General features: G+C 43.2%; 1 protein-coding gene across 13 annotated transcripts in view; it reads left to right on the top strand.

Annotated features, from left to right (window-relative positions):
• Positions 1 to 12451, top strand: part of ppfia2 (PTPRF interacting protein alpha 2) — a 418215-nt gene that overhangs the window by 300004 nt on the left and 105760 nt on the right. For all 13 annotated transcript variants that reach the window (XM_048548309.2, XM_048548310.2, XM_048548305.2 and 10 more), the window contains one exon: positions 8381 to 8581. In XM_048548309.2, the coding sequence (XP_048404266.1) occupies positions 8381 to 8581 (201 nt within the window). The remainder of the gene's footprint in view (positions 1 to 8380; positions 8582 to 12451) is intronic.

Raw genomic sequence — 12451 nt, 5'->3', positions numbered from 1 at the left:
TAATTCTAAAGTGCTATCAAGAACCGGGAAAATCTGTGTCAGGGTTTTTGACTGGGACAAGATGACTGAGAAGCCTGTGAATTTGGTTTAACACTTAAGGAGATGATTAGAGGCAGGCTTGAATGCAGAATTAAGGATAAAACTATGTAAAAATGCCTGCTAGCTGAAGATCAATTGGATTTCAAACAGGTGCTGCCACTGGCTATATCATTAGGAAATGTGGCAAGTGCAGTTTCAAAGTATACATCTGGAAGTGGACTCCCTCGCCAGTCTGCCTAGGCTTGAGGAACACGCTTGAGTGCAGGCAATTGTATAGCCTCATTGAGAATGTATTGTGATCAGATAGACTCCAGGTTAACCCACAGCAAAACCCCAAAACAAAGACAAGCTTCTGCCAAATGGTTAATTTTTTTTCAGGATTCTGGTCAGTAAGCTATTGTAGTTGTTGCCAGTACACAGACTTGAGACACAAAAAGTGTCCTACTGCACCTGAACTGACGAAGATGATTCATAGGCCGGAATCTAGGAGGATGTCCAGGAGAGTTCACACCCTGGAAAGTCTACCTATACTTGATTTGGGACAGTTAAATTGTTTAGCAACATCCAAATCAGAACCAGTCAGGATAAATATCCGGTTAAATGGTCATCCTTTTCTAATGGAGGTCAATACCAGTGTGACTGAATCAGTGATTGCAGAATCAGTTTTTAATAAAATTCACCCTGAACTCATGCGGATTTTGAAGCCTGTTGGATCAGTTTATCTTTGTGAAGATTTTAAATGAACCATAAACTTAATTTTGCAACTGGATAAATACCCAATCCCTCGGATTGTGGATTTAAATGCAAAGCTAGCCGGGTGGGGTGCTCTCCTTACATGAAGCTTCTTGAGCCATGCTTGCTTGCATTTAGACCAGGATTAATACCCATAAGCGTTTGTCCCAATATATGAGACTGCTATTTTGGGTGTTGATGGCTTGTTTGATTTTTCAGCAGACAATGGAAAACATTTTTACAGGTCTAGCTCAGGTCGCCATTTACCTTGATGAAGTGCTGGTTACGGGGAAAACTAATAACGAACACTTACAATAATTAGGTATGGTCCTAAAGAATTTTTCTGAGGTAGGTGTATGCCTTAGAAGGGAAAATATGTGTTCCAGGCTCCCTAAATGACCTACTTGGGCTACAGAGTTGACAAGACCGGATTACATCTGTTGGAAGATAAAGTCAAAGGTGCCCTGGTCCTACGTATGTCCAGGTCTAGGGCTAGTAAACTATTATTGCAAGTTCATACACAACCTGGCATCTCTCCTGGCTCCTTTACAGTAACTTCTAAAAAAGGGTCAGCTTTGGAAATTGTGGCATAGACAAGCCCTAGCTTTCAATGAAATAAAGAAACCGCTATCATCCTCTAATGTATCAGTGATAATGGAAACTGCAGATGCTGGAGAATCCAACATAATAAATTGTGAGGCTGGATGAACACAGCAGGCCCAGCAGCATCTCAGGAGCACAAAAGTTGATGTTTCGGGCCTGGACCCTTCATCAGAGAGGGGGATGGGGTGAGGGTTCTGGAATAAATAAGGAGAGAGGGGGAGGCGGACCGAAGATGGAGAGAAAAGAAGATAGGTGGAGAGGAGAGTATAGGTGGGGAAGGGATAGGTCAGTCCAGGGAAGATGAACAGGTCAAGGAGGTGGGATGAGGTTAGTAGGTAGGAAATGGAGGTGCGACTTGGGGTGGGAGGAAGGGATTGGTGAGAGGAAGAACAGGTTAGGGAGGCAGAGACAGGTTGGACTGGTTTTGGAATGCAGTGGGTGGAGGGGAAGAGCTGGGCTGGTTGTGTGGTGCAGTGGGGGGAGGGGACGAACTCGGCTGGTTTTGGGATGCGGTGGGGGAAGGGGAGATCTTGAAGCTGGTGAAGTCCACATTGATACCATTGGGCTGCAGGGTTCCCAAGCGGAATATGAGTTGTTGGGATGTGGTGGGCTTCACCAGCTTCAAAATCTCCCCTTCCCCCACCGAATCCCAAAACCAGCCCAGTTCATCCCCTCCCCCCACTGCACTACACAACCAGCCCAGCTCTTCCCCCCCACCCACTGTATCCCAAAACCAGTCCAACCTGTCTCTGCCTCCCTAACCTGTTTTTCTGCTCACCCATCCTTTCCTCCCATCCCAAGCCGCACCTCCATCTCCTACCTACTAACCTCATCCCACCTCCTTGACCTGTCCATCTTCCCTGGACTGACCTATCCCCTCCCTACCTCCCCACCTATACTCTCCTCTCCACCTATCTTCTTTTCTCTCCGTCTTTGTTCCGCCTCCCCCTCTACCCCTATTTATTCCAGAACCCTCACCCCATCCCCCTCTCTGTTGAAGGGCCTAGGCCCAAAACGTCAGCTTTTGTGCTCCTGAGATGCTGCTGGGCCTGCTGTGTTCATCCAGCCTCACATTTTATGATCATCGTCTAATGTGATGGCATAAAATGATCCCAAGAAAGACCTGTTATTGACATGCATTGCCTCCCATATGGCTTTGGGATGGTACTGGTTTATTGATATTCCACTGGAGAAGAACTCCCAATAGCTTATGAATACAGGACTTTGGCTAATGCAGGCCATAAGTGCTCCCAGATATAAAAAAAATTGGTGGTCATATCTGGAGTTAGAAAGTTCCACCAATATATTTATGGGTGGTAATTTGTGTAATCACAAACCTCAAACTCCGAATTGGTGCTGAAAAAGGACAAAACATTGCCGCCCATAGTGTTCAGCAGTGGGCTGTAATACTAAGCCCTTGTAATTACGGCTTAGAACTTCATCCAGGAGTGCACGCAGTGAATCTGAGCAGTCTCCCATTAGTGGATACACCATAGATGGTACCCCCAATTGAAGCATCTGTAATGATATTAAATTTTCTGCATATGCTCCCACTCACAGCTAATCATAATTGATTTTAGACACAGAAAGATCCACTCCTTTCCAAACTGAAGTGACTGCTTTTAATGGGGGAAACCAAAGGGCTGTGACAACTAGATTTAAAAACTTTTTGGACCTGGAGAGAATGGCACATGGTAGAGAACGGAATACTGTTCTGGGGAGCAAGAGCAATTGCCCCAAGCAAAGGCCATCATCAAATACTGACTGAGCTCCACCAGGACTATTTAGGCATCTCCAAAATGAAGTTGTTGATGAGATGTTATGTCTGGTGGCCAGGCTTGGTGGATTGGCCATGCTGAATTGCCCATAGTGTTCAGGGATGTGCAGATTAGATGGATTATGGGCAATGGGCCTAGATGGGATGCTTTAAGGGTCGGTGTGGACTTGTTGGGCCAAAGGGCCTGTTTCCACACTGTAGGGATTCTATGATGTATGATCTACCTGGCCATTCCCACAGATGCAACCATGGCTGCAGTAGTAGGGGACTGCTCAGGGTTTCAACAAAGACAAAGATTACCACCAGCAGCTCCCCACATCTGTGGGAATGGCCAGGTAGATCATACATCATAGAATCCCTACAGTGTGGAAACAGGCCCTTTGGCCCAACAAGTCCACACCAACCCTTAAAGCATCCCATCCAGGCCCATTCCCCACAACCCATCTAATCTGCACATCCCTGAACACTATGGGCAATTCAGCATGGCCAATCCACCTAGCCTGCACATCTTTGGACTGTGGGAGGAAACCGGAGCACCCAGAGGAAACCCGTGGAGACACAGGGAGAACATACAAATTCCACATAGACAGTCACCCAAGAGTGGAATCAAACCTGGGTTTCTGGCACTGTGAGGCAGCATTGCTAACCACTGAGCCACCATGCCGCCCCTGAGCCTTAGACCCGGTTGCACGTCAATTATGCAGGTGTTTTCTTAGGTTCAGCGTTCTTAGTCATTGTAGACACCAAGTGGTTGGATGTACAAACGCTCCACTCGTCAACCACTGGAACAACAATAGAAAACCATCTTTTGCAATGCATAGAGTCCTGGAAATATTAGGCACAGATAAAGAGCTATCATTCGTCAGCAGGGAATTTCGTTGTTTCTAAAAGACAAATGACGTTCAACATGTAAGGAATGTTCCATACCAACCATCATCCGATGGCCTGGCAGAAAGAGGGGTTGAAACATTGAAGATTGGATTGAAGAAATAGCCTACAGCCAAGCTAGATACTATGCTGTCACAGTTCTTGTTTGATTACAGGACCACCCCACATGCAACTACAGGGATAGCAGTTGTAGTGTTTTTAAAGAAGACTTTGCACCAGGTTAAGTTTGATATCTCAGACTTGCAGGGATGGGGGCGTGCGGGGAGGCGGGTGGTGAAACAGCATTAGAAACTCCAATGCCAGACCCAAGACTCCAGTAAGCAAGAGAGACAATTTAACAGAGAGGATGACATTTGTTGTAAGAATCACATAAACGACCCTGTAGGTTAAGAGGCATGGTTGAAACAAGGTCAGGACCAGTGATGTATAAAGTTCAGGTAGGTGTGACAGTCCTGTATAGTCATGTGGACCATATGAAAGCCACAAATTTGCAAACATTGTAGGAGCAAAATGGGACCTGCTTCTTGCAACCTTCAGAAATGCTGCTGGAATCCATGGATTCACCCTCTCTGCCAAAAATTGCCAAGTCCTCTGTATCAGAAACAAAAACAGAAATGGAAATTGCTTGGAAAACTTAGCAGATCTGGCAGTATCTGTGGAGAAGAATCAAAGTTAACATTTCAGGTTCAGTGACCCATCTTCAGAACTGATGGTAACATGGAAAAGATTGCTATTTATGTAGAAGATGGGTTGAAGGGTAAACAGTAAGTGAAGATCGAGCCCAAAGAGACAGAAAAACACTTGGACAATGAAAAGAGTGGTTAAAGGTCAGTCTAGGGCATTAGCTGTTAATCGGGACTATTAGTACATGCCAGTGGATTGTATGTAGAAGTTGAGGTAAGGACATGACTTCAAGCCCTAAAATTTTTGAACTCGATATTGAGTTCTGAAGACTACAGTGTTCCCAGTGAAAAATGAGTGCTGTTCCACCGGCTTGTGCTGAGCTTCACTGGGGCACTGCAGCAAGCCCAGGGCAGAAATGTTGGCCAGGGAATATAGTGGTGTGTTGAAGTAACAGGCAACTGGAAGCTCAGGGTGTTTTTTTGTAGACAGAATGCAGATGTCCTGAAGAGCAGTAATCCAGTCTGCACTTCGTTTCCACAATGTAGAGGTGACCACATCGTGTGCAGTCACCATAGTAGACTATATTGAGTAAAGTGCCCATAATGTCCTGCTTCATCTGGAAGTTGTGTTTGGAGCATTGGAGGAGGAAGGAAGTAAACTGAAGTAAATGCAATTGCAGGAGAGAGTGCCAAGGAACTGTGGGGCATTTTGGAAGTGAAGGAGGAGTGTACCAGGGTAACCCAGAGGGAATGGTCCTGGCAGAAAGCTGACAAGGTAGGAGCGAGCAATATATGTCTGGATGCTGGTGAGATGGTAGGTGAGAACAAAGGGGTGCCCTATTGCTGTTGTTGGATGGAAGAGAGCTGGTGAGGGCCAAAGTGCAGGAGATGGGTCGGACCTGGCTGAGGGCCCTATTGCCTAGTGCATAGGAATCCATGGTTGACGAAGAAGTTTGACATTTCAAAGACCCCCTTGTCAAAATTGGCAAATATCAGAACCGATGCAACAGAGAGGGAGTAACTGGGAGAGTGGAATAGAGTCTTTACAGGAAGCACGTTGTGAGGATGTAATGGTGGGTAGTTGTGGGAGTCACTGGGTTTTTAGTGGATATTGGTGACCAGCCTATCCCCAGAAATGGAAACAGAGATGTCGAGAAAGGGAAGGACAGAGTCAGAGATGGACCAGGTAAAGTTGAGAGCAAAGTAGACATTGGAAGTGAATTAGATAAACTCGTCCAATTCAGGATGAGAGAGGAAAGCAGTACAGATGATACCATCAATGTACCGGAGAAAGAGTGCTGGATGGAAACCGGCATAAGACTGGAACAAGGAATGCTCCACATACCCCACAAACAGACAGGCATAACTTGGACCTCTGAATCATAGATGGACATGACAGAAGTAGTCACCTCGACTTCTTTGCCACCAGAAGAGTGAAATTCTAGTGAGGTGCTGCTGGTGCAAGAGGGAAGCTCCCATGAATTACATGCCACTGATGCCGCTGGAGAAACCTGACCCTGTGCTAAAATGCCCCAGGAGGCTGTCCTAGAAAAAGGACTAGCCTATGTCCATGGATTCGGAGGGAGAAGGATGTAGTGATTGTAATGAGGTCAGCCAGCTGGTCCTCGTAGAACATGAGTCCTCAGTTTGGGGCTGTTAATCTGGTCCAATCAGGGAGCCCAGGCTGATATAAAAGAGTTGAGTGTCAGCGATACTGACAGTCTGGTACCTGACTCTATAAGAGGTAGTTCTATAGTGAAGGCTTGTTCACGTGTAAATAAAAGATGACTTAGTGATGATATTCCCCAGCCTCTATAAGGTTATTTCAGCAGCCAGTTGGAAAACTCTTGTAAATGAAAGACAATGAATCAGAACAAGAAAATAGTGCAGTTTTTTGAAGTTGTAACATAGCATTATGAATTATGCATATATGTTCCCAACTCATATTCTGGATATACATTAAGTGCTTTTTTTTCTTACCCTGATCTTGTTTTGGAAATTGAACTATTTTTCCATTAAGACATCAGCCTTGCAGCTTATTTTGTTCAGAACCCAAACAACTTGGATTCCTTGGTTTTCGTCTTTTATATGTCCCAGACACTCTTCCATGGCAAAATTTAGCTTTGAAGGAGTGAACAAATGAACTGCAGAAGAAAAACCAGAAATTCCTTGGAAAACTCAACAGGTCTAGCAGCATCTGTGGAGAGAAAACAGAGTTATCATTTCAGATCCAGTGACCCTACTTCAGAACTGATTGTAGCTTGGTAAAGGTTAGTATATGTGCTGAAGATGGGGTGGTTGGAGGAAGGTGGAGTAAACAATTTGTGGTGATGAAGACCAAGGAAAGAGAACAACAACAGTTGGACAGAAAAAAGAATGGGTAGAGGTCAATCTGGATGATTCAATAGCTGCTAATTGGGACAATAAGTAGCTGACAGTGGGATGGTTATGGTGGCATCCCCTGTGAGAACAAGGAATATGGGGATTAAGGTAGGGACATGGGAAAGGGTGTTCAGCTTTAAAACTTTTGAACTCGATATTAAGCCCTGAAGGTTGCAGAGCTCCAAGCAGAAATAAGGTGCTGTTATTTCAGGTTTCACTGAGCTTCAATGAAGCACTGCAGCAAGCCTAGGCAGAGACATTGGCCATGGAACTCAGGGTCATTCTTGCAAACAGAATATGGGTGTTTTGCAATGCAGTCAACTGATATGTGTTCAATCTCCCCAATGTAAAGGAGACCAAATTGTGAGCAGCAAAGTTGTTGCTTCACCTGGAAGGTGTATCTGGGCCTTGGATAGTGAGGACAGAAGAAGTATGTTTCATGCTGTGATCGCATGGTAAGGTGCTGTGGGTTGCTTGGGAGCATGACCCTCACTGTTGAGGGAGGGAAGAGAGGGGGTGAGGGCTGAAATGTGGGAGATGAATCGGACATGGTTGAGGGCCCTATCAACCAAGATGGTGGAGAATCTCGGTTGAGGAAGAAGGTGGACATTTCGGAGACACCCTTGTAGAAGCTGTCATCTTCAGAACAAATGCAGCAGAGGCCGAGAAACTGAGACAATGGAATAGAGTCTTTCCAGGAATGAAGGTGTGAGGATGTATAGTCAAGGTAACTGAGGAGTTAGTAGATTTGTCATGGGAATGTCAAGGAAGCAAATGGAGGAGTCGGAGATGGACCAGGTGAAGATGAGAGCAGCGTGAAAATTGGAAGTAAAATAAATAAACTTTTCCAATTCCGGATGAGAGGGGAAAGCAGCATCGATGAAGACAGTGTAATGGAGAAAGAGTTATGGGCAAGGACCAGGGTGCCCTAAGAGCTACCAAGGGCAAAAGAACTACCATTGCTGCAAGCCTGAAGATTTGACAGCAGAGGCAATGGTATTATAGTCAAGAACTACTGCTTGCTGTTGAAACAAGAAATTTGACAATACTTTGGATCAATGAATCAGGGAATGAATGGAGAGGTAGATAAAAATAAAATATATTGAAAGAAAAATGAAACAGGAAGAAAATATGGAAAGAAAATTTAATTAATATATGGTGTTCCATTTGTTGCAAAAATATGCCAAGTACAGATCAACTTATTGAGTGAGTAGAATGAATTGTTACTGTGTATTATAAGTACCTTCTTGTGCATTATTTATATATTCTGTGTTAGCCACTTAAGCGTACTTTAATAATCTGGAGAATGAGTGAATTATGTTTTTCTGCTATATAGCTATGGCTTGGAATGCCTGCATGGTACGTTGCTGCTTGCCGTGCAAATGTGAAAAGTGGTGCCATCATGTCTGCCCTGTCTGACACTGAGATCCAAAGAGAAATTGGAATCAGTAATCCTCTTCATCGCTTAAAACTCAGACTGGCGATCCAAGAGATGGTGTCACTAACAAGCCCATCGGCACCCCCAACATCGAGAACAGTGAGTGACTTTTATCATATTTTAATAACTTGATATTCTGATAATCTTGGTAACCTTGAATTCACACTTGAACAGTGTCAATACATATAGAATCATCAATAGCAGAGAAAGAATTACAAGTATTCCCTGTCATCAAATTAGGATCAGATGTCAAATTTAACAGCATAAATGAAACAGGAACAATTATAAGTATCTGAAACCAGAGATTAAAATGCACTATGAAATTCCTGCATACTATCTGCTAACTATATATGGCTAACAATGATTTTTAAAAATTCAAATAATTTTTAAACATGAATATTTGACAGTGCTATAACACTGTTGGCTGGATTTTATATGTGCCTGCCAGGCTTGTTTTTGATGGCCAGGAGTGGGGACTTGTAAAATAGCCACCCGATCATCTTCACACCAGCCACCAAGCTTAGCTGGCGAGTGTCAAAATGGCCATCCCACCCATCATATGGAAATAAATAATTAATGTTAATTGTTAAAAGCTCAATTGACATCTCCTTTACCAAGCCCATGCCATTACTACAGTTAACGTAAGCAGGTGGGTGGGAATGAGCAACATAACTTTTACAAAATGTTTTTAAAAAGACAGGAAGGAGATGGAATTGCTTTTTACAAATGCACCTTTTGCATGTTGGGAATATCCACCCAATATATCCAGTATCACACAGAAATGATGTAAAGCCAAGATACAAATATTTGGGGATCAATTTTAAAATTTATTTTGTTTTGTATTTTCTTTATCCAGCTTTGTTTGCCAATTTAATGTAATGATCAGAGTATAGTTAATTTAAATGGATCACTGTGTTATTTACAAGGTCACTATTGATATGCTATAACTCAATGAATATTTGGTTGTGCTCCAAATCCACAGTATATTCAAGTAGTAGATTGTAATTTTATGTATTCTATCTAGTACATGCTGAAGGTATAACTTTTATTTCTATCCATAAAGTGTTTGTTCTTTTACTATGACAGCATTTCCAGTCCATTCCAATTGTAATGAGGTATGCATTCACGGTTTTACCACTGTTGATTTCAGCCTGCTTTATGCTGTTATAATACAACAAGCCTCCATTAAATATGCCCCACATTATTTGTTATTTTAAAATCCTAATACATCCAATGGCTTAACATATTTCTGTAAACTTTAATAGATTTTTTAAGATTCCAATAATGCATTCCTTGACTATTTTTATGGATGTTTTAAATAAGCTAAAATCTATGTCAAGAGTTAGGAACCTAGCTGATGTGATGGGAAGCATTCTTGCCTCTAAGCCTGAGTCCCACTTGATGGTTGGGGAAGGTGCTGTGACTTTCCTTGGATTAATTGTTGTCATAATATTACAGTCAGAAAGGAATGCAGCTTCAGAGAAAACAAGTTAGTCAGGTTATTACCAAATTTTAACTCCTCGAGGATGAAGGATTAAGCTATGTATAGTGCTGTATCTAATGATAAAAACCAAAATTCACCCAACTGAATCAAACAGTCAAGGTTTGACCAAACCAAATATATTGTCAGCAAGCAATGTTTTTCACAGGAAACTTAACATTAATGAATATTGTTGAAAAAGTCTTATGTTATTAAAGAGTTTCATCCTGGCATTCATCAGGACAAATCCCAAGAATCCCAATTTACGCAGTTAAAATAATCCTAATTCTATACATTATGAATGTTGATTTTACCCCTTAAAGTCGTGTGAATTGCCCCAATGAATGCATAACATAAGCTTCAACGAAATATGTCTTCTCTCAGCAATACTTAGTTCTTACCTTTCAAACGACAAAGAGAATGTAAATTCATTTTTGTAGATAATTGGCACAAATTCATTTTGGAAGGGAGCATGAGCTCATGATCCACAGTGCAAATGCTGAAATAATTGATTTGTTTTATTAAAAAGGATATAACAATATGCCTTACAATTTGCCTCAGATCCAACCCTGACTATGTAATCAAGCCTGTCAACAAGAATGACATTGTTGCTGTCTGACATTCTGGCCTCAACATTGCAGTGGTTGAGCACCACTTGTTCCTATCTCTGCCTGGAACATGACCCCACCATTGTACACCAGGTTAATATCCACAATGGTCATTAATCTCATTTCATTTGGGGAACTCCCTCCCACTGCCTCCAATTCATAGGCCCCAACCCCACAACCTGCTTTTCCCTCTTCCCCAAATCCAACAAAGAGGATTGCCTGGGCAGACCCATTGTTTCTGCCCATCCCTACCCTATAGAACTCATCTCTCCCTACCTTGATTCAAATTGTTCTCCCCTTGTCCAGTCCCTTCCCACTTACATTTGCTTTCTGACACTTTATGTCAGTTTCAGAATTTCCAGTTCGTGGATTCCAGTCACCTCTTCTTCACCATGGAACTGTAATCCCTTTAGACAGCCATTCCCCATCGGGATGGACTCAGGACTGTCCCATCTTCCTGTAGCACCTGCCCGTTTACCTCCTCCCTCCTCAATATCCAAGGCCCTAGATACATCTCCCAGGTGAAGCAGTAATTCACCTGTAGTTCACTCAAGGTAGTCTTCTGTACTCAGTGCTCACAATGTCATTTGCTCTGCCATTTGCTCTACATTGAGGAGATGAAACACAGGCAAGGCAACTGCTTTGCACAGCAACTGTTCTGTTTGCAAAAATGACCCTGAGCTTCCTGTTGCCTGCCACTTCAAAGCACCATCGTGTTCCCTGGCCAACATCTCTGTCTCAGGCTTGCTACCATGCTTGAGCGCAAGCTGGAAGTACAGAATCTCATTTTCTGGAAGTATAGCATCTCTGGGAACCCTGTACTCTTTAGGACTCAATATCCTGGGGTATGGTTCTCACTTGGGGTGCGAGACGTCCCAGGTAAAAATCCCGGACAAGCTTCCACATATCTTCACTACTGGGGGGAATAGCCGAACCCCTCTAATGATTAAACTAAAACACAAGCCCCAATCTGTTGTAAGATAATAAAATGTGAGGCTGGATGAACACAGCAGGCCAAGCAGCATCTCAGGAGCACAAAAGCTGACGTTTCGGGCCTAGACCCTTCATCAGAGAGGTCTAGGCCCGAAACGTCAGCTTTTGTGCTCCTGAGATGCTGCTTGGCCTGCTGTGTTCATCCAGCCTCACATTTTATTATCTTGGAATCTCCAGCACCTGCAGTTCCCATTATCTCTGATACTATTTTAACCCCAATCTGTTGTGATGTGAATAGAGATTCCCCTCTAATCATTATCCCCCAGAACACCTTTTCTCTCATAATCTGTTAATAGTTGTTAAAATAAAAACAATCCCCAGTTTCCACTTTATAAATAACAAGTTTATTTATTTAACTCTAACAATGAGCAGATTAACAGAACTACTAAAATACTGAACAATTTCCCCTAAGTACTAGCTATTCCCTAACATAACTAAATTTTAATGGAATGTAATTCAAATAGATGCAAGACCCATTTATATAAATCTGATTAATAAGAAAACAATATTTGGGCAGCACGGTGGCTCAGCGGTTAGCACTGCAGTCTCACAGCACCAGGGACCCAGGTTCAATTCCAGCCTCGGGCAACTGTGTGTGCGGAGTTTGCACATTCTCCCCGTGTCTGCGTGGGTTTCCTCCGGGTGCTCCGGCTTCCTCCCACAGTCCAAAGATGTGCAGGCTCGGTGGATTGGCCATGCTAAATTGCCCATAGTGTTCAGGGGTGTGTGGGTTATAGGGGGATGGGTTTGGGTGGGATGTCCCAAAGGGCAGTGTGGACTTGTTGGGCCGAAGGGCCAGTTTCCACACTGTAGGGAATCTAATCTAATCTATTAAATTAAAAATTAATCTCTCCAAACTCACACAGTCTGTGTGTCTTCTAGAACTCT

The sequence above is a fragment of the Stegostoma tigrinum genome, chromosome 18 (assembly GCF_030684315.1).
Source record: "Stegostoma tigrinum isolate sSteTig4 chromosome 18, sSteTig4.hap1, whole genome shotgun sequence".
NCBI lineage: Eukaryota > Metazoa > Chordata > Chondrichthyes > Orectolobiformes > Stegostomatidae > Stegostoma > Stegostoma tigrinum.
This window is presented reverse-complemented; position numbering and strand designations above follow the sequence as displayed.